This window comes from Epinephelus moara, chromosome 10 (assembly GCF_006386435.1).
Source record: "Epinephelus moara isolate mb chromosome 10, YSFRI_EMoa_1.0, whole genome shotgun sequence".
NCBI lineage: Eukaryota > Metazoa > Chordata > Actinopteri > Perciformes > Serranidae > Epinephelus > Epinephelus moara.
This window is the reverse complement of record NC_065515.1, coordinates 39668253-39690218: the sequence shown is the minus strand read 5'-3', so window position 1 is coordinate 39690218 and position 21966 is coordinate 39668253. Positions and strand designations below refer to the sequence as shown.

The 21966-nt window shown below is 40.8% G+C and overlaps 1 protein-coding gene across 1 annotated transcript in view; it reads right to left on the bottom strand.

Annotated features, from left to right (window-relative positions):
• LOC126396964 (phosphatidylinositol 3-kinase regulatory subunit alpha-like) overlaps positions 1-21966 on the bottom strand; it is a 169172-nt gene that overhangs the window by 14895 nt on the left and 132311 nt on the right. Inside the window, exon 5 of the mRNA XM_050055371.1 lies at positions 14650-14781. Within this exon, the coding sequence (XP_049911328.1) occupies positions 14650-14781 (132 nt within the window). The remainder of the gene's footprint in view (positions 1-14649; positions 14782-21966) is intronic.

The following is a 21966-nucleotide window of genomic DNA, read 5'->3' as shown; positions in this document are numbered from 1 at the left end:
TGGGTCTTGAGGCGGGACTTAAAAGATTCTACAGTGGGAGCCATTTTGACTTGGGCAAAGTCAAGTCAATTTATTGCTCAGGTCGTGCAACCATATGAAATTCTGATAATCTGGTCAACATTAGCTTTCTAGCTAATGTAAATAAGCTAATACGTTAGCTAAAAAGACACATTCATGTACCTTTCTTTGTGTGTTTTGTAGTGACATATGAAGTTGGATGTTGTGGTGGTTGTGTCACTGGTTTGGAGCTGCAGAATTTGCATACCACTGTTCTCCTCTTACTACTGTCACTGACAACACAGTCCAAATGTTATTATTATTGGATTAACCCCCTCGATGATAGCTGCCTGGTGCATTGGCCTCTGCTGCTCTGTTGTGTCCTATTAGGTTGCCAGGTTGGCACACATTGCACAAGAAATCACTCAATTGTGTTTCAATAACAAGATGTAATTTGTCAAGATATAGAAAAATGCAGATATTTAAAAAAAAAAAGTCAAGCCAAGTTTCAAGTTGAGTCTTTTGCCAAAGTTAGTTAGTCAAGCTAGTCTCAGGTCCTCAAATTTGCAACTCAAGTCTGACTGGAACTCTGAAATCCAAGGTCCTCATTCTGTGCAGAAAGGTATTTTAAAGTTAAGCCAAACCTAGAAAGGGATCGCTTCATGACCAGTATGGAGTGCAGTGACATGTGAAAGTGGGCAGACTGACCTTAAAAAATACAAGATTTCTAAGATAAGGTATTTCAAAGTGCAAAATCAAAAAGCATAAATGACAGGTGGATGGGCTGTCACTGTGAACTAGGGGTGGGAAAAAAAATCGATAAAGCATAGTATGGCAATTCTTAGTGTGGCAATATTGTATCAATACACAGATGCCAAGAATCATTGTTTTTATTATATGAATTATTAACCTTGCAAATACAAATTAAAGTCTTGGTAGCCTGCTAGAATAATAAAAACAGTTGCTTTTTCAGTCCACTAGATACATTTTGCTGCAATAAAAATGACTTAAGTGAGATGAGTAGACTGAAAACTTGGTGACAAAGTTTTCCTTTGAGGACATAATTTGCAGTTGAAAAAGGTAATAAATTGCAATATATGACCTCCACCTCTACTGTGAACTGACAAGCAGGTATGTTTCAGACTTGATTTTACCTATATCGAAGTTAAGCATCAGCTTTGGTGTTGTTGTAAGGTGTACTTTTTAAGCCAACAGTTCCCCCCATGTTCCAACATAACATTAAGTTCAGATAAACCACTCTACAGAGGTATTGCAGCAATATGTGACCAGTAATCAACCAAGGTAAGATGAAAGTATGTGTATCTATGTGTTTTAGTGCTTAGTGAGCACTCTGGATGTTTTATGCATAAACATCTATCACATTTAAAACATTTCACCGTTTCCTTTACACACATTGAACACAGAGCAGACGTTCCTGCTGTGCTGCCTGGTGAGCAGCACCTCCATCAATATCCATCACAGCATGTAGCCAACTGCTCACTGACTTTGAGGAGATGTATGGCCTTGGCAGGACATTAGTTATTTGAATTCAAACTCAGTCCAGCAGGCAGCTGCTAGCCAGCTAGCCTGACAGGCACTATGGGGAAAATCACAGGGGCGTCATATACGGTTACTTGTAAAAATGACCCAGTGGGAGGTGGCACAAGGGGATAATACGAGTCCTTTTCTTGTATTATCCGGGGTTCAGACAATGGGCCGTGTTTGAAGAGCACCAGACGTATTGACGAGCGCTCTCACCACAGGACCTTTACCACTCCAAACAAGCTGCAAACGAGAAAACATCTGTGCCTGAGCCTGCTGTGTTCTCAGTTTATGAGAGGGGGGTGGGACTCAGTGGGAGAGCACAGATCTGCCACTGAACACCACACTCATCAAGTCCGTTTATCTCTGTCTGAATCTGCCGTCTGCTCAGAGATTCCATTTGTAACTCTTCTTTTAGATTCAGTATGTTTATAGTATAAATCTGAATTTATAATCAAGTTTTGGACACATTTCTGAAAATATGCTTACTTATTTTCTTGCTGTAAAAGCTGCAAGCCATGTTGTCACTGTTAGATTGCTAGGCAACCAGCAGAGACTTGACAAACTTACTGCTGACGGCCAACAAAAAGTCCAGCACAGGACTCTCTGTAACACTAAAACTTGCCTTTTTTACGCTGGGGTCAAAGCTCATCACAGACATTGTTTTGGCTGTTTTACATGTCACCTTATCAAAAATACACTTTTTCTTTTTAAATCACTGATCCTGATATTTTAGATGAATCGTCAATGTTGAAGACCACTGCCTTTAATCTGATGAATATAAAGCCTCTGGGGGCAACTGCCAATCTTTAGGGATATAAGCAGATATCTGGGTTTACAGTTCGATTAGCAACTTGAGACAACTCCAGAAAAGATTCAGCTAATCTTTATAAATAGATATCTGCATATGAATGAAGATAAATAAGAAAAAATGCTACAAAACAAAAGCCTAACCATCATGAGACCATAGTCTCTGGGTTCCAAGACTGCATTTCAGCTAATGCTTTTTCTCTCTGTATGGACTGTTTACCTGCAAACAACCAAAGTCCCCACAAATATGATTGGTCAATACTACTCAGACTACAAACAGACTACAAATATAAACCAGAATACCAGATACCAAACCTTGTACTGTTGCCTACAAATTCTGCATACATATGCAAATATCTGTTTATAGAGATTAGTGTAGGACTCTGGTGGCAGATTCAAAAATTTATGAGAAAACCCAAAAACCTGACAACATGAACTTCCCTATCTAGAACCAGTGTTTTATTTGCTCTTTCTGGGCTACTGTAGAAACAACATGGCAAACTCTATGAGGGAGGACCTGCTCTGTATGAACTGTAGGTATTAACAGCTCATTCTAAGGTAATGAAAATACAATAATTGTTAGTTTCAGGTGATTATACACTGATGAGCACATAGTGGTTATTATTATATTTCATTTCTGCCAATATGTCCTCCTATATCTTACACACTGGACCTTTAACACTTTGTATTTCTGCATACTATGCTGTCATTATTCATGTTCTGCAAGTATGTTACATTCAGAGCAACGTCTCAGGGTAAAGTCTCTTTAAAAGGAAAATCTGGATCCACAAGAAAACAAGTACTGCACCTCTTTGTTTTCATAATGTCCTGTTTTAAAAACATCTCTCATTCTTTCCAAGGATTATGAATATGAGGGAGGAAGAACAGGTATTTGTTGCATGATGTAGATGCATAAGAAATAGCCTGATCATGATAAAACATGAATGACCCTCACTATTAACTTCACACTAATGAAAATATGGATTTTTTTTTTTATTTTGATAAATGAATTACCAATAATTTTTTACATTATCTACAGGATTATGTACCTTAATCATTTCCATCACATACAAGAAGCAGTAAAGATTTATAATAGTGCAAATGTCAAAATCAGATGTGTGAATCGCACTAAAGCTCAGAAAACAAAAAATCACATGAAAATGCACAAAATTGCATTTCTGTCCTTTTTCTAACTTTTCCTGTAAGGTTTTATCTTTCACGTTTATCACAGACTATAGAGTGGGGCTGTTACTATATGCAACATTTATAAAAGGTATGAACAGGTCTTTTTCAGTTATAGTGGATAAAGAAGTGGACTCTGGCTTGAAGCAGATAATAAACCAGTCAAAACGGATTGTGACACACAGACCAGTGTCTGTGGACAGAGTTAAAACTGGATTGCTGCTTAACATAAATATACATTGTACAGTGATTTGTGTGATGCAGTGCTCTGCATGTGTACATGCTGTATGTATCCAGGTGTTAGAATGCTGATATTTATTGATTGACCATGTGAGGTATTGGTGTATTTGGCCCTCTGCGCAGGAACTGTGCTCAAATCGATCTCAATAACACAGAGTGCCAACAAAGCTGAGGGATCTGACAGAACAGCTGACTGTATATCTGACAGCTGACTGATTGAATGGATGGAGAAAGAAGGGGAGAAAGAGAGAACAAGTTGTTGAGGGGCAACATATTCTGACAGGCCCAGGCTCTGTTCCAGGACTAAGACAGCTTCATTCTAAACCACATTAACATTCATAGTAACACAAATGTGTAAAATACAGCCCTAAAATGCAAACTTACATAACATTATGATGTCCATTTAACTCCATTTTTCTAGACAGGGATGGTCTTTTTTGTTTGTTTGTTTGTTTTAAATAACATGAGTTTATATGAAAATAATATATATCTCAAGTATTAATTTTTTTCTTTTTCCTTTAATATTTAATATTCATAAGCCACTTATTTGAATTTTCTACTGTATATTCTGATCTTCCAATAAAGTCATTTTAAAATTAACCCTGAGCTTCTCAGTCTGAGATGAAAAAGAAGAGGAGCACCTGAAGTATCTGTTTACAGTGCAGCCAAACAAATTCAGTGACAATGTCACATTACGTAAATTTATGCATAAAACTTCTGTTGTCCGCATAATGTCCAGCACATCCACGCATCATTTCCTGCGAGTCCCCTGTAAGTGGGTTTGCAGTTTGAAGTCCACTCAGACCAGTGGACTCTACTCTACTGAGAGGTAATTACAGGATGGAAAGGCATTTAATGGCTATTGATGAAATATGACAGCCATAAATAGTATCAGAAATTGAGTTTGATGTAATGAATATTATAAGGATTATAAATGTAGGGAGCATGGGAGACTCAAGGAAGTTCATGGACACTTGAAATGTGTGTGTGTGTGTGTGTGTGTGTGTGTGTGTGTGTGTTCCTGTATGTATGTGTGTTTGGGTGGGCAGGTGGGCGGTGATGGATGGATGACAATCTGCTGTAGCCTGATGGGGGTCATGGAAGTCACCTCTCTCTGTCTGACCACTACTGATCATAGACCACACACACACACACACACACACACACACACACACACACACACACACACACACACACACACACAAACACAAACACAGAGTTCTCCTCCCCCTGTCATTATGGATTGTGGTTGACCCCACCAGTCAATAGAGGTCAAGGCTGGAGAGGGAACTTGGTCTGTCCATCTGGCCTCTCGGGACTCTGGAACAGTGGACAACTGGACAGTGGGGGGGGTTGAGACGATGAAGACAAGGGTGGTTGTAGAAAGAGCTGGGGTTAACCAGAGCTTCACCATGAGACTATTTTGCAGATAATTCTCATATAAATGAATTTCAACTAAACTAGGAATATGCACATTTTTTTTTGTCTGCTTCATCTGTACTGTGATGATTCAGGAAGCATAAAAGTGAACCCCCCCTCACCTTCTAGCTTAATGATGGTCTATTCTGGACTTATTTCATATGACATATTATACGATGGCCTGAAAAAATTTGGGAGGTACTGGAACCATATCCCATTTCTGAAAAAAAAAAAAAAAAAAAAAAAAATCTTGGTAATTGTAGCAATAAACCCTTTTTTTTTGCGCTGATGACATCTAGCTCTTGGACATTAAATGCACTTATTGTAACCTGCTTTGGAGAAAGGTGTCTGCGAAATAAATTAAACATAATTGCATTACACTAATTGCATTTATGTACATAGATGCTAAATAGATTATCCAATCAGATGATTCGAGGAATGAGGTCAGTCAGGCTGTTTCCATTCACTCTTCATACTAGGAGTAGAATATTGTAGAATATGACAGAAGCAAAGGAGGACGTCAGGTGACATAGTAAAAAGAGCGTAGGGAGGAAGATCAGGGGATGGACAGTTCAGGACTTTGACCCAGGAGACTGGGATACGTCTCCTCTAAGAAACCAAAAGTCAATGTTGAGTTACTTTAAGTTATGTATGTACGTAAGGTCACGGAATGTCACGTCGCGTAACGTCATGTCGCGTAACTTTGATAACTGAACTTTCATAGCATAGAGCTCTACTAACCAGTGCCACAACAGAATAGATTTTGTATATTTCTGTCCCGTCTTGTTGCATTTATCTCATCTCATACTGGAAAAATGTCTATTGCTTTCTCTTCCAAAGTTGGCTTTGGGGAAGGTATCAAGTATTTTCAAATCAAAAGATAAGATATAATTTATTGATCCCCCAGAGGGGAAATTAAAATGTCACAGCAGCACACGACAAAAAGAAAAACTGCAGGTGAAGTCACAAGTCATTGGTGGTTACTGTTTAATGGTGCCTGGCAGCATCATGGGGGAAAATGTACCAGGACAACAACAGAAGTTTCGATGGCGGAAGTCCGAGTATAACGGGCAGGAGGGGTGGTGGATGGGTCCAACAACCACCGCCTTTCACCTGGGAGGCCAGTTTACACTCTCTGTAAGATTGTAAAGCCAAACCCTGTTTTCTTTTTTGTAAACCAAACCATGTGCTTTTGTTGCCTAAACCCATCCACGTGTATGTGTTGGCAAAACGTAACCATTTGTTGTTGAAGGAAAACACCTCAATTTGCAGTGATGTACTGACATTGTACATTTATTTTGAAACTAACTGTATGCAAACTGTACATTTCCTGTGAAAACAGAGGTATATTTTGAAAACAGATCAGGCGTGTAACAAGCAGAAGTTGCTATAGCGTCATAGAACATCAACAACCAGCGCACCCAGCCTTCCTTGCACATCATATCTCGATGTGGAAAGTCATTGACCAAACGTCGATATGTTAAGAGGTTGGAGTGAGAATGGTAATTTGACCGGATCCTTACAGTCCCATTACAGACATAAATTTATTCTGCAACAGTCCCTGTCTGCAGCAGCTTCTCTCCCCTGAAAGCCCAGATGGACAGTGGTCAGTCAGACTCAGCCAGCTGGCCTTTATCCTCACAGACGATGACCTCTGTGAGACCATTAAGGTTAACTAACTCTTGTCAAACTAATGAATGAGAAAAGACAGGGAGAGAATAAAAAATAGGCATGGGGAGGGAGGCAGGGGGGTGAGGAAAAGGAATGAATAAAACGGAAACAGGGGCCGAGAGGGTGTAGAGGGTCTCAGATGAAATTATTAAGATAAGTTACTCAAAGACTAAAGACAGAGGGAGCATCAGGAAGAATAGGAGGCGTGAACTGCAACTTTGAGATCTACAAAATACAAATGTTGAGATACAAAAAGAGCCTAAAGAGCCTAAAAAGTGTCAAGTTTCAGGCCGTCACGTTCTGCTGACCTCAAATCACAAAACGGCATCACATTCATTCATCTCTCCCCTGAAGCCATCCTCACCTTAAAATGGTTTAAGGCACTTTGGCACATGTGACAGCATCATGATCCTCACATCTTTCTTTGAAAAAGCTGTAAATAATTAAAAAGAAAAATGGCACAGCCATGATAACAAAAAGCTGGCTGTGGTCAGGATCGTGCAGGAACAGATGAGAGGAGGATTGTCGAGGATTATAACCATCTGATGACAACAAATGTAATTATTCTGTCAGAATGAAGACTGCTCTAAAATGGAGAATGATTGGACTAATTTGAGGGTTAAATGGAGTTTGACTCCGATGACGCACATAAACTTATATTTTTAGATATATTTCGGCTTTAAAAGACACATTTTGCAGCTTTGTTCAAATGGTATCTTTAAAGACTATGTATGATCTCAAGATCTGAAATTTTTCGGGAGCAGCTGAACAAAACTGTGTGTAACGACTGTGACTGTCCCACTGGTGGGTCAGTAGGGTTGAAAAGTTAGCTGAAAATACCTTCCAACTCCGGACATTTCATCTTTATTTTTTAATAGTGTGTGGGGACTTTTCCCATGATGAGCCACTGACTGGAAAAATGGACACAGATCAAACAGATGGGAGAAAGACTTGTCTCCCAGAGAGCAGGACAGCCAGAGGAAAGGTAACAATTAAAGAGGAATGAGAGGGGATTTTAGGTGTTACAACATCAACAAATCTCAGGATTAGACTGCAAAAGGACAGACAGTAACTGTCTACTATGAAGGAAATGTTACTGATTCCATCCATATAGAAACATTCCCAAAGACACACCCTAAAGAAAGGTCCATTATATACAGCAAAGAGTGAAGAAACTGATGTAAATGACCCCCAAAAAAAGCAAATAAAGGGTTTCTTTTATTTACATATGCAGCTGTTTGATGCCTGGATATTTGTGTATATCTGAATCGAACTAGGGCTTATTCTTATTATCCTGGCTATGGAGCATTGAATTTAAACTGGAAAATAAAATAAGGGAAATGAATGTAGTATTTTACTTTAGCATATGCTCTTACACATATAAATCACAAGAAATCAAAAGGTGAGGATGGTCTTGACCCATATCTCCTGCGTCTGAGTGCCCGCATTATCGCTTCACCGTTAGCTCATATTTTTAACTTAACTTTTACCTCTGGGAAAATCCCAGCAGTGTGGAAAGCCACACAGGTTGTTCCATTACTTAAGGGTGATAGCTCAAGTGACCTAAATAACTGAGAACTGCCCATTGGTCCGACAGCCCATTGGTTCGACATCCCATTGTTCCGACCGTATTAAACCCATTGTTCCGAAGTCCGTTCCGAAATCATCATGATGCCCTGTGGTTAAGGTCTGGGTAGGTTTAAGCACAAAAACCGCTTGGTTAGGGTTAGGAAAAGATCATGGTGTGGGTTAAAATGAAAAAGAAAGTGACAAACACATAAGCCGTGAGCCTGCTTCGTCTCAAGCCTTTCCCAGCTGACCCAGAGCCGGTCGCGGCGCACCATCAAGGCAGAAATACGCCCGCCGGGAGCCGTTCAGCACCGCGGACCGTTGGACTAATGGGATGTCGGACCAATGGGCTTTCGGACCAATGGCATGGACCCAAATAACTACCGTCCAATATCAAAGCTATGCTGCTTGGCCAAAGTTTTAGAATCCATAGTAAATGCTCAGCTGCAGGTTTTCCTGGACTCACACAATATACTTCAACCACAACAATCAGGATTCAGGCCAGGTCACAGCACTGCCACAGCTACAACACTTGTTTATAATATTATAAACGGCCTTGATATTCACCAGCACTGTGCAGCTCTTTTCGTCGATCTGTCTAAGGCATTTGATACGGTGAACCATAATATTTTATTAGGCAAACTATCATCCATTGGCCTAGACAGTCTCTCTATCAGCTGGTTCTCTGACTATCTTTCAGGTAGAACACAAGTGGTAGTTGCAGATGGTGCTAGATCCAGCTCTCTTTCTTTGGGCAAAGGTGTTCCACAAGGATCCATCCTGGGCCCACTTTTATTTATTCTTTATATTAATAACATTTTACTCCCCTCATCACTTTGTGATGCTCATTTTTATACAGACGACACAATTTTATACAGTTTTGGCCCCACTCTTAAATCAGCCGTTGCAAGCCTGCAGTCTGCTTTTAACTGTTTTCAATTGTCTCTTATTTCCCACAAGCTTGTCCTGAATCCCAGTAAAAAAGCTATGTGGTTCACAAGGTTGCAACTAATTGACTCCTGTCTCAGTATTCAAACCCTGTATGGTGAGTCAATTGAAACTGTTGAGTCTTATAAATACCTTGGCATTTGGTTGGACACCAAGCTTTCTTTTCAAACCCATGTGGAACACCTTTCAAAGAAATTAAGAGTAAGAATTGTTTTTTTATACAGAAATAAGTCATGTTTCACCTCACCCAGCAGGAAGACCATCGTACAATCCACAATAATGTCTGTTTTTGATTTTGGTGATGTCATATACATGCATGCCTCAGCATTGAAACCTCTTAATGCAGTTTTTCACAGTGCCTTACGTTTTATCACTGGGGATCGGTATCTTACCCATCACTGCATTTTATATGAAAAAGTGGGCTGGCCCTCTCTTGAAGTTCGCAGAGAACATCACTGTCTTTTATTCATTTATAAAGCCTTGTGTGGAAAGCTTCCCTTATATTTAACCTCACTTTTAAAACTTTGTACCCCTGGTTATAATACACGTTCACAGACACAGCTTAGACTTCACATCCCACGTATGAAAAGTGAACTAGGAAAGACTGCCTTCAGTTTTTATGCCCCTGACAGATGGAATAGACTCCAGGAGTCACTTAAATTAGATAATCTGGTTTCCATCGAGTCCTTCAAGGTGCTACTTGATGAGGCTTTACTTAGAGATCAGTCTTGCTCCTGTTATTTTTAGTCTTGTCTGTATCTACTATGTTTAGTTTTTTCACTTTTACGTTGTAAAGACTGTATTTTTTGTATTCTGTACTCTCATGTTTATGTACCTTGTAATTTTGTAATTGTGTGTGTTATGTATTGCATGCAGGGCATCCTTGAAAAAAAGAGCTCGCTCTCAATGGACCTCCCTGTTGAAATAAAGGCTAAATGAAATAAACACCTGCAAATATAAGGCATTGGGCTCTAGTTTTGCAGACCGGGCGAGGCGGGGGGACGCAGCGCACCTGCGCTTCGCCAACTGGGTGTGGCCAGGCGGATTTTGTAAGTTTGGCACACCGTGCGCCCTGGCGCAGCTACTCCTCTTTCCCACCTCCGTCCCTCCTACCGGCGCAAGTCGGAAAGAGGGAGGAGAGAAGGCGTGGAGTGGGTTTTACACACATCACACCAATCAAATGAGCCCCTCTCCTCGCCCTTAAATGCGCCGCGCGAAGGCGTAATGAGAGTTTACTCAATTCGCCATGGCAGAAGAGAGCAGCAGCGTCAGACGGCCAAACTTCTCCCAGGAGGAAACTGATGTTTTGGTCCGGGAGGTCCAAGCTCGCAGTGTCCGAATATACGGAACTGCGAGCAGACCTCCACGGGCTGATGATGCAAAGGTAGCCTGGGAGGAGGTCACCACAATTGTAAATCAATGTTGCGTTTCTCTCGTGCGCGCGCGCTCTCTCTTTCTCTCTCGCAGTCTCACTCTGTTTCTTTTCTTTTGACTTTTCTAAGATGACAGATGCTGAATATATACTCCCTATCTGATGCTGTGGCTGTTTGTGGTTGGCTGAGAGGGATGTGAACTCATTAGTTTGCAGCTGTGTTAATCAAATCAGGTTGGGTTTCCATTACGCGTGCCAAACGTGCCAAACGGTGCCAATCCCCTTTGATCTGACATCAGATGTGACGGGACAGTCGATATAGAGATACATTTATGTGCTGATTGCAGATAGTTGCATTGAATAGTGTTTTTGTGGCTATTTATTTTATTGTTAATGTGCCTGACATTCTGGAAACCTGCCTGTGAGGTTTTGGTGACGTGTGCGCACTGTCCGCCGGTCAGCCTAACTTCGGCTTACACCGGCTGCACTCCCCCTGCGCTGACAGTAGACCTGGTTTCAGATGGCGAGCTTTTAGCGCACCTTCGGCGAAGCCTTTTGGCACGAAACTGTCACTGCGCCAAGCTGGATCTGTCGACACCTCCCCCTGCTGCGCCGCCACACCCATCTCAGCGCACCTCGGTCTGCCAAACTACCAAACTGAGCGCGCCTCGGGTGGGTTGCGCCACCTGTGCTGCGCTGGGAAACTAGAGCCCACTGTGTCAATTGAGGAAGAGCACTGAAGCTACTTACATTAGCTGACACTTACAATTGCTGCTTCATTCATGCTTCAACATTACTGGCTCATTTATCTGCATCTTTACTACTAGCCCACTATTATCATCTGATCATATTCCTACAAGTCTACAGTTTGGTCATTATAACCTGACTTATTGTTATTACTCTTCTGATGCACTCATGACAACATTGTTTGCTTAAATATCTTTGGGTTTTAGACTGTTGGTTTAGGACAGGGATAGGCAACCTGTGGCTCTTTAGCCCCTCTCCAGTGGCTCCATCTGGCTTTGACAAAAATTATACAGACTTGGATAATGATTATTTTTTACCATTTTAATTTTAAATGTATAGCCTATACACCAAATAGAATTTTTTTTTCAATATGTCATCAACTAAAATGTGCGATTTTCATCTGCAACCTTTTGCCTTTTCCTCTAGATTTTTTCCAAATCCAAAAAAGGAAAAGTTGGATATAGAGAATTTCACAGTTATGTGGACAGATTTGACAGATGTATTCACCGCCACACCCTACTGCAGAGTAGCCACCTTGTGGTAAAATACATTGTAGAATGCTATTTCTGACTTATTTTTAATGTTAATATTCTAAACGCTCAAGTTGTCAGCATTCACAAATATGTGACACTTTATGATACACAGCAGCGAAAGGAAACAGACTTACTTAAGACCTAGGCTTTCAAATATGTTTTGCAGCTCTAGAAAGGGTTTTTTGGGGTCAAAAATGGCTTTTTCGATAGTAAAGGTTGCTGACCCACCCATTTAAGAAAACAAGTAATTTGAAGATATCACCTTGGCAGTAACAGTGGGCACCATTCACTATTTTCTGTCATTTAAAATAGTAAATGATTGTGGTCGTGGGAATAGTAAAATGATCAAGACACCTCTCAACCTCTGAATCGTTGCACCAATGCAACCTGGTCTCATTCTCAGGGTGTCAAAATGCTCCGTTTTGGCACTGTCCGCGGCGTCACCTTTAAGCATTTGTGTGAGATGCACTGGACTTTCCACCATCAATGTAAACCCTTCTGCATCATTATTAGACACTCAGAGCAAGTGACGTAGTGTAAAGAGAAAGGCAACTCATGCTGGGCGAGTCCAACAAACAGTGAAACTCGAAACCAAAAAACAACATTGTTTGTGACGTTAATGCCACTCAAAATGCAGGGATTTTAATGACATCCACAATCTTTTCCTAACCATAACTAAGCTTTGATGCATAATCCTAAATGCCGAAACCTTCTTACCACTCCTTTTGTGCCACTCAAAGCCAGGTGATTTTTACCTACGTACATCTGCAATCTTTTCCCAACATAGGAAAACCATCTCTTCCCAACCGTAGTTTTGTTGCCTAACCCTAAATACTGACACCTTTCTTACTGCCAACCTCTTCTGCACAGAGATACAATGAGATACAAAAGGCTGCCCCCCGTCATCATTTTAGTAATGCTGGGGCTTCATGTGAGCTCACATTTCCGTAATTTCACTTTTGTTCAGTTATTCATATATGTAGGTCTTGTAGGTCTAGCCTGAAAAAACAACCAAGTTTGGGTTAAAAATAACCTGGTCCCAAACAGAAAACAGCTGAAATTAACCTGATGAATAATGACAAGACAAATTAAATTGTAATTTAGTCTCATTATCAGGCTACAGGTGATGGGTGTTGCTGCTGAATATGTACAGCTATATGCTCACTAAGGAATATACAGTGGAACCTCTGGTATTTAGACCTGAAGGGTGCTGACCTGAGTGAAGTGCAGACCTAAATGGCAGCTTAAAAAACAGAAGAAGAAGAAGCAGGAAGGGACAGGACAAATTCTCACCACTCACCCCTCAAGCAAGTAATTTTTTTTTTTCAGGGATCTCTCAATATTATTGCATGACTTATCCTTACTGTGTAATACCCTCTTATTTCAAACAAGAAATCACTCTATGCTCTACAAATGACCCCCTCCTAAATAAGAAGTTCAATTTCAATGGGTTTAACCTCAGACGACCTGCGCAAAATACTTGATGCATCATTTCAAAGTGGTTTATCCTGACTTAAAATGTTTCCATGAATAAGTAAAATAAAAAAAAGGGCTGTCACTTAAAGGAACGAGGACCAAGAGAGAGAGAAAAGCACTTACATAATTGAGGGGGTTTTCAGTTGGAGATCATATCAAGGAGCTTAGCCAAGTAATATTTTGGGAGGACGTTGCGAGGAAGCTGGTGCGAACTTCTTGCAAGCTCACACGATGCCTCTGTCCTGACAAACACACTCACACACTGTTCATCTGTCCATGTGTCTGTCTTTGACTTCCTTTTATTCCCACACACTGGCACACACACCACCCACGCAAAGCATGAAACTCCAAATGTCAAGGAAGGGTTCATTAAAGATAGATAAGAGTGTGAGAGTCCCTAAAAGCCAGAGAGAGGAGGCCCTGCTGGGCGAGGTAGGCGGCAGGTGAAAGGGTGAACAGGCAGGTCAGCTGTACAGTAAATGAGACAAGGGTGAGAACCAGGAAACGAGCCACATTTCAGCCAAGAGTTTGTTTTTATTGAACCCTGAAGCTGTCAGGGGATTAGCAGAAATTTGATGCTGACGAGAGGGTACAGCCTTGTCGTCTTTACATCCAGATATGGCAGGAATCTGTCAGGTGTGACGAGTGTCAGCTCTCATCCCAAGTGAGGCAAAAAAAAAAAAATACACCTTGGCCTCAGATAGAGCTCCAGAGTTTAACCCTGCAGAGCGTGAGAATGGAGAGCATATGACAGAGGGTGCAGCTGGAGGTCTAAACTCACGCCAGTCGCCAGCCATGAAAATGCTGCTTATAGCTACAGGAAAACACAAAATCCTAAATTGTATATGGGTCATAGTTATGTTGGTAGTTTTGCTTCCCCAAACTTTCCCCAAACTTTCAGTTTGGACTTACCTGGTTGTCTTTCTATTTTACAAGCAATGGTCGGTTCATTTAAAATGAAAATAAATACATCTAAAGAACAGACTTTTCATGCATATCATTTTGGTTCTATTTGTCTAGGTTTAAGATACCAGTCTTGGAGTGAGAGTAATTTTGTGATTTGGGTGAACTGACCCTGAAATACATTTTAAGCCAGGGCTAACATCAGTGCACCTGTGTATGTTGTGGTGTATCATACTGTACCTTGAGCAGTGTAGACCAACTCGCTGTAGACTGAGGCGGGGATGATAGGGGCAGGCAGGTCCTGAAGGAAACCTTTGAGAGCATCAGTCAGAGAAATCACATCATACTGGTCCAGGTCCACTGAGACTGGATCTGAGAGGACAAAAGACAGGGAGGATGACAAAGGAGACGTGTTAGAGATTATATTTATGGTATAGTGATTGCTTTTTTTTTTTACTTTTAAATCTCTGACCTAAGCACGAATGGGTCACTGAACAGGCCTACTTAGATTATAGGCCCAGGGGCCTAGATAATCGAGAGAGCCTTTTAGAAAATTGACTATCATTAACATTTTTCATTGCAGAGTCTAAGGACCAAAACACATGCCATTCGGAAAAGCTAAAGGAATAGCCATCACATTCACTTCTAGATGTTGCAACAAGCAGGACATCATGACACCTTCAAAACAACTGTTTGTGTCCTCAGTTTTCTGTGGGACATTTAGACTTAGTGATCCGTACAGCCGATTTGCAATTTTGGCCCTCAGACTCTGGAGAGACTCAGATGAGCCTTTTGGGCATCGGTGCCAAATGGGTCATAGCCATATTCAGTCCATTACTCAGTCCATTACTCAATCCAGCACTTTGCTCTAAAACAACACATCTTGACAACCTCTTGCCAGATCAAGGTTATTTTAAATTATTTTAAAATGAATTCTAAATTTCCATAGAAGCCTTAGATATTCATGACCCCAATCAGTAGCTTGACAATCAGACTGAATTGCCTCTTAGTTTCACTTCATTTATTCGTGTTTCACTGAAAATGAACTGAAATGAATCACTGAAAAAACCTGAGATGTGGGCAGTGGTTTAGAGATCTGGAACCATGCAAAAAAAAAACAAAAAAAAAACACTGACTATTGTATCATGACAATGTCATTCTGAAACTAAGCACCCTATTTCTGTAAAAATAGTGCTGCCGATATTGATGGTCCCATTAGGATGAATAGTAATATTTTTAGTCACCATCTCTTTCCTCCAGCACTGCCATCTGGCCAAACTGTCAACTCCCTACACAAATGATCTTATATTTAGACAGATTGTTGTGAGAAAATGTCATGATCTTCAAAGGATGAACTCTTGTACAAGCTAAATGGATAGTTCAGATTTCTTTAAGTGAGGTTATGTGAGCTACTTATCTCCACTCAGTGTATCACCTACAGCAGACGTCAGTCAGCATGCTCTGAATTTGGAGAAGCAGGCTGGATTACAGCCACAGAAGACAAGCTATGTATTTCTATGGACAGGGGCAACATCAAAAACACATCACCTAAAAAAGGCCTAACTGAGCTAAGTTGACGCTATGTTGAGATACACTGAGGATATATTGACCACTTTACCTTATCATCAGACAGCCCCTTTCCTTCAGCACTACATTTTCTCAACCGTAGAACTTCCATATTCCTATGTAGCTCTCACTTTTGGCCTTTTCACTTTCCCTCTGCAAAAGTTCTGCTGAATATTTTGGTTCATAAAGGTATCCTTTTGTTTCCACGGTGAATGGCATTTTGTCATTGCTGCCCAAAGAAAAGGGCTGTCTGACAACAAGGAAAGCTTGAAAAACATTCTCAGTATAGTGCCCACTTAGACTGATGTTGATTTTTTTTGGGTGGGACATTTGTAGGTGGCTAAAACAAGTTTTGCTGCTGACCCTGTCCACAGAAGTACATTATTTAGCTTCAGTGTTGGCACTCCTGCCTGCTTCTCCAAACTGGAGGCTTGCCGACTGCCATCTACTGTAAGTAATATGCTGATTATGATAAGTACCTCATACAACCCAACTTCAAAAAATCTGAAATACAGATTTTGGGGGTATATAGGTCAGAACAATCTGATTTTCCATGGAAACAGGTAAAGAACAATGAACTAAAGATTAGTAGCAAAATAAACTAGAGTGACTATACAAATAGCTCAATTTACTAGCTTAGAAGTAGTAAGCAGAACTGTAGGAATTAATGGGTCCCTGCTTTGGTTAAAAACTGGGATTGGGTCAGTGGTTGTCTGTTTGCTTAGAGTGTGTCAAGACTCATGGTCAGCTGTCTCCGGGAAAAAGGAAAACTGTCACTCCACCTCAGATAAAAAAGATGCTGAGATGTCCAACAGAAAGAGAATTTTACTAATCTTCCGCTGGCAGACAAAACAGATAAGAAGCCTGCGTGTGTTTGCGTGAGAGTTTCAGCAGATTAGCAAAGGACAAACCACATGGCGCCACAGGACGTCTTTTCTGTCCTCCATCTTTCACCTCAACCTTCCTCCTCTACTCTTTCTCCACTTGTCCTTCCTCATTTCTGCTTTTAACCTTCCTCCCCCAGCTCCTCTTCTTCCCCTCCCTCCTTGACCTTTCTCCTGTTTGCCTTTTATCTTTCATCTTCCTACATCAGCTCCACTTGCTTCTCTTCTTAATTCTTTTCCATCCTTACTTCTCCTCTTTCTTCTCCCTTCACCCTTCATCTTCCTCAGCCCATCCTCCACCTCCAGCCCCCCTCCACACCATATGCACCAGACCCTCTGGAGTCAAAACGGCAGTTAAATCTCATTGATTTGCCCCTCTAACTAATGCCTGAATAAACTTAACCAATCACCACAGGCCAGTAACCCACCAGGCCATTAATATCAATGGATGACCTCTTCACATCGCAGTGCTGAGGCCTGTGTTATCGTGCAGTGATTTGTCTGGGGGATTCGATCATCCCAACACCCAGACAGAGCAAATTTGGTGTTGCCATGGGACCCAGGCTCATGAAAAGATATTAATACACTTTTTCTTGTGTGTGTGTGTGTGTGTGTGTGTGTGTGTGTGTGTGTGTGTGTGTGTGTGTGTGTGTGTGTCTATGTGTGTGTCTGTGTGTGGGTGGAGGGGTATTAGAGCATAAAACAATTTGATTCCTGAAGAGCAGATTGTAATTTGTTAATTTGAGAGTGCCGTTTTTTATTAGGTTGGGATTTGTGCTGGTGGTAATAATGACAGTGGTGATGGTGTTATATTAGTTTGCACTTCTGGCACAAAATATACTGGCAATGTTGGCTAATTATGATGCTTGCTGTAGTAGGGGAACTTACATACAACCAAGCTTCTTTCTTCTCCGCTAATTTTTCATTTGTTTGTGTCACTATTAAAATTATCTCTTAACTGCCCAACTGTCACAAAATCTAGCAGTGAAATGCTCAGAGTTTATATTAACGCAGGTGCACTCATCTATGTTACTTTTAACTTGCTTTAACTACACTGCAATTAGAGGAAGAATCATCATCAGCAACAAGTGTATACTTCACTCACAAAATAAACATTTGTAGGCTATGTCAGTAATTCACCCCACGTTAAGTAAAAATCATGATTTTTTTCCTCACATGCCTCCATGCTGAATGAAGAATCCAAAAACAAAGAAAATTCTTGATGAACTGAAGTAAATGGGGGTCACGTTTAACAACACCAAAACTATATCAAAACATCCATTTGTAAAACTCTCATACAGCTCCTGTGGTGTAATCCGAGCTCATTTATACAGTTGTATTCTCAGTACTTCCAAAACACATGCAAAACTCACTAATTAGAATACTCCTACATACAAATAGCGGCATTGGCAAGCACATGTGTTTGAGCTCTGGTCATGCATTCAGCTGAGCAGAGTTCAAATGCATGTGCTTGTCCAGGCGTTACTCCTCCGTGCATGAGACAGTTTATGTGTTTTAAGCTTTCAGGGAAAATGCATGTGTTTGGATCGACTAAGCACTGGATTAATGAGAATTGGATCATACTGCACAAGTTGTGTGAGTGATAGTTTTGCTGTTGTTAAACATAGTCCCCGTTTCACGCCAATTCATTGAAAACATTGGCCATTTTTGGATTACTTGTTCCTGTGGAGGCAGGCAACAAAAACAACATTTTTGTCATTCAACGTAACCAGTGTTGGGTAAGGGTTACTTTAAAAGTAATTAAAGTACTTCACTGCGTTACTTGTTTTTAAAGTAACCAGTTACTTTACTGCGTTACTCCCTGAGAAAAGTAACTCAAGTACTTTTAAAGACTTTTGAGTATTCTACTATTTCCTATTGGGCAATGGACCACAGGGCGCTAAGCCTACATTTTTTTGTCTCCAAAATTAAAGTTATGGACCACTTGCCCTTCACTGAGATCCAATTCTCCCATCACAGCCGTCACTTTGACCAGTAGAAACACAGAACGATCTGCTGCCGTAGACAACTGTATGACAACAACACCCCAGCGTTTTTAATATTTCCTCTAGGGATGTTACCACACAGAGTAAAAGGGGGAAATGATGGTGTGAAACAGCAGAGGCACTTTGTCAACCCGCTGAGTTAACGTTACTGTCATTAGCATCAAGCTAGCAAACAATGGTACATCCTCACGGTCGGACATAAAGTAATAACATTAACAAATAGCGGCGGGGCTTTTACTCACCACAACTGCAGAGGCTCCCAGCTTCATTTGAAACAAACTACATTATAGACAGTCTGTTATTTATTAATCCCTCTGTGTGTTTATATATTTACTTTGTATCCGCTCCATTGTCTTTCTAAAGTTAACATATCGCACCGTCATTTCAAACTCAACACTTCCTGAATTTCTTTCAGATTAAAAGCCCCTTATAACCTCGGCTGAGAGAATCCCTCCATTTTCTAAATAGGCTTTTATTGTGAAACATTTGTAGGAACGTGGTTGTGGAGGATTCAGTAGCTTTACGTACAGCACTTCAAATGTAGCTCCTGCCATCTGCTGACGCTTTTAGGTGACTACAACAACATGTCAGCTGGCACATGAACAGACACAGTGACTGAAATAATAGTAAAAGTAATAAAAATAGGACAAGAATAACCCGATGACATGAAAGACGACTGGGGATAATTGGTGAGTACCATCGTGTAGTGTGTCATGTCTGTTGGCCAAGTCAAGGCACGATTTTATGACTCCACAATTGTGTAATGTGACATAGTGACTTTCAGAACGGCCAGAAAAGTCGTGTAGTGTGTACCAGGCATAATGCAAGTCCTGACTCTGACCTGTCTGTCAGCGAGTCCTCCACCTTATTTTAGCCTCCGGTGGGAGACAATGGCGGCATTTTTTCTACCACATAGCTAGCCACAAGCTTTGTGACTTCTTTCGGACTGATAGGTTTAACATTATCTCAACATTATATCTGTTTCGGAGCTGAAGGACCAGCGTTCTAAAAGTAACGGAAGTAACTGATGTCTTGTTTGAAAATGTACTCAAGTATCTGATTACTCAAACAGCAAAGTAACGCGTTAGGTTACTTGTTACTGCAAAAAGTAATCAAAGTACTCTGGCGCGTTACTTTGTGACGTGTTTTACCCAGCTCAGAACGTAACACAGAGTGCGTAATTGATTTACTCAAGGTCATTTTGTGGGTAAAGTATTCCTTTAACCTTGAACCCCAGGCTGTAAATTGATGGAAGAGAAGAGGAGCTGCTGCAGTGGAACTTTTTAGTCCCAGTGCCATGAATGGTTAAGTTTCATTTTTATTGCACCTCGCATTCTGCTGCTCCGTCTGCCCAGAGTACAAGCTGTGCTGTATGGAGCAATAAATAATCAAATGGTATATCCAACAGCGCTTTTAATGAATGGTCCAGCTTAAAAAAACAGAAAATCAAAACATGGCACCAGATGTTTTGATCGTGATGGGCCACCACAAATAACTGAATGTGCGGGAAACCCTGACATAAATGGAAATGTTGATATTTTTTCATTATCATCTTTTTCAGGTTTCACAGCCCCAGACTTGAGTGAGAAATAACACAGATCTCCTTGTTTGATTTGGTGTAAGTGAAAAGCTTAGTCCCTCTGTAAAAGCAGGCCTCTGTGTATCTACCTTGTGTTGGACAATAACAATATTTAGGTCTGCACAAAACAGGATTTCCAACAAAGCAGAAAGTGTATGTATGAATTTGGGCAATGTGTTGGCTGGTCATGAGTTATTAATGACTTCAAAGAGTGGAGGGAGGCAGCAATGACAAAAAGTGCTTGTTTCGGACACATTTGCTGAAACACAACTGTCTGCCTTTCCCACGCTAACAGCAAAATGGCCTGATTGTTCACAAGAAATGCACATGACTTCTTTGAAGTCACTGGGTTCATTATTTATTATCAGACAAACATTATCTGGGCACAAATAAGCAAGATTTTCAGACAATTGTCCATAGGCCTTTCACAGACTGTTAAGAATGATTATTTTTAATCCATGATGGGAAATGCAGACAGTTGTTTTGAGCATAAGCAACAGCAGCCACTTGTTTGTGTATCAGACACCACGAAAAATTGGTGACTGATATCAGAAACCACCACATAAACTGGTGGCATTTAACCAGGATCTGTCTGTGCCCTGGTGGAATGCTTCCTCCTGACTGCCCTCCAGAACTGGATGTGAATGACCCAGTTCTTTGTCTGGTTAGTCTTCATCGGCAGCCTGGCAAAGTAGGGTTCAAAACAGACAGGAAGAGCGGAAACGTCATTGTGCAATTTAATGGAGACAATAACAAGCTGATTTGTAGCCACAATAAAAACAGAACCAGTCTACACTGTTGCAATTAGAGCATGTTTAAACTGAGTTTACATCAGCATTTATGGCAGTATAATTTCCACCCATTCATTTCAAAAGAATCATCACCATCAGTGGACACGGAATTAATGTGTTTGACCAGTTTCAAACTGTCTCAGTGCCTGCTTTTGAGGGAATGGAGAACCAGAGGAGGATATCACACCTATCACTGTTCAACCAAAAAAAGCAAGCTTTAAATGTAAGAAGGGAGTTGACAATACAAATATGTCTCCTCCTCCTCATTGTGATGACGGCAATGAAGTTATGCGACTGTAGTGTAGTTCGTATAGCCTTAACATTAGCTTTTTACTTCGGGCGATTGCATTTACTCTTCAAAAATCATAAAAGTGGTGCTCCTTTGTGAAGATTACCTTGCTAAACAAAACCAGTACGTATCATAAACTTTTTGTTCCCCACAGAGTTTATTTTTGGCAATAATCTGAAATCCAAATGAAAAATCCCACTGGCTTTTTGACGAGGGAGCCAGGCATGCCTAACAGCCTAACACAAAAAACGTCATCCCCACAGCACTCCATATTCACATCACATCAATTCTAAAGCCATCTATTTCTCAAGGACATGCAAATTTATTTAGCTGTAATACTCATCTCTCTACACGCTGTGGATGCCCTTTGGAAGTACAGTGTGTGTGTGGGCTAGTTGGTCAGTCTAAAAAGTGTCTAAGCTCAAAGGGAAATCCACAGACC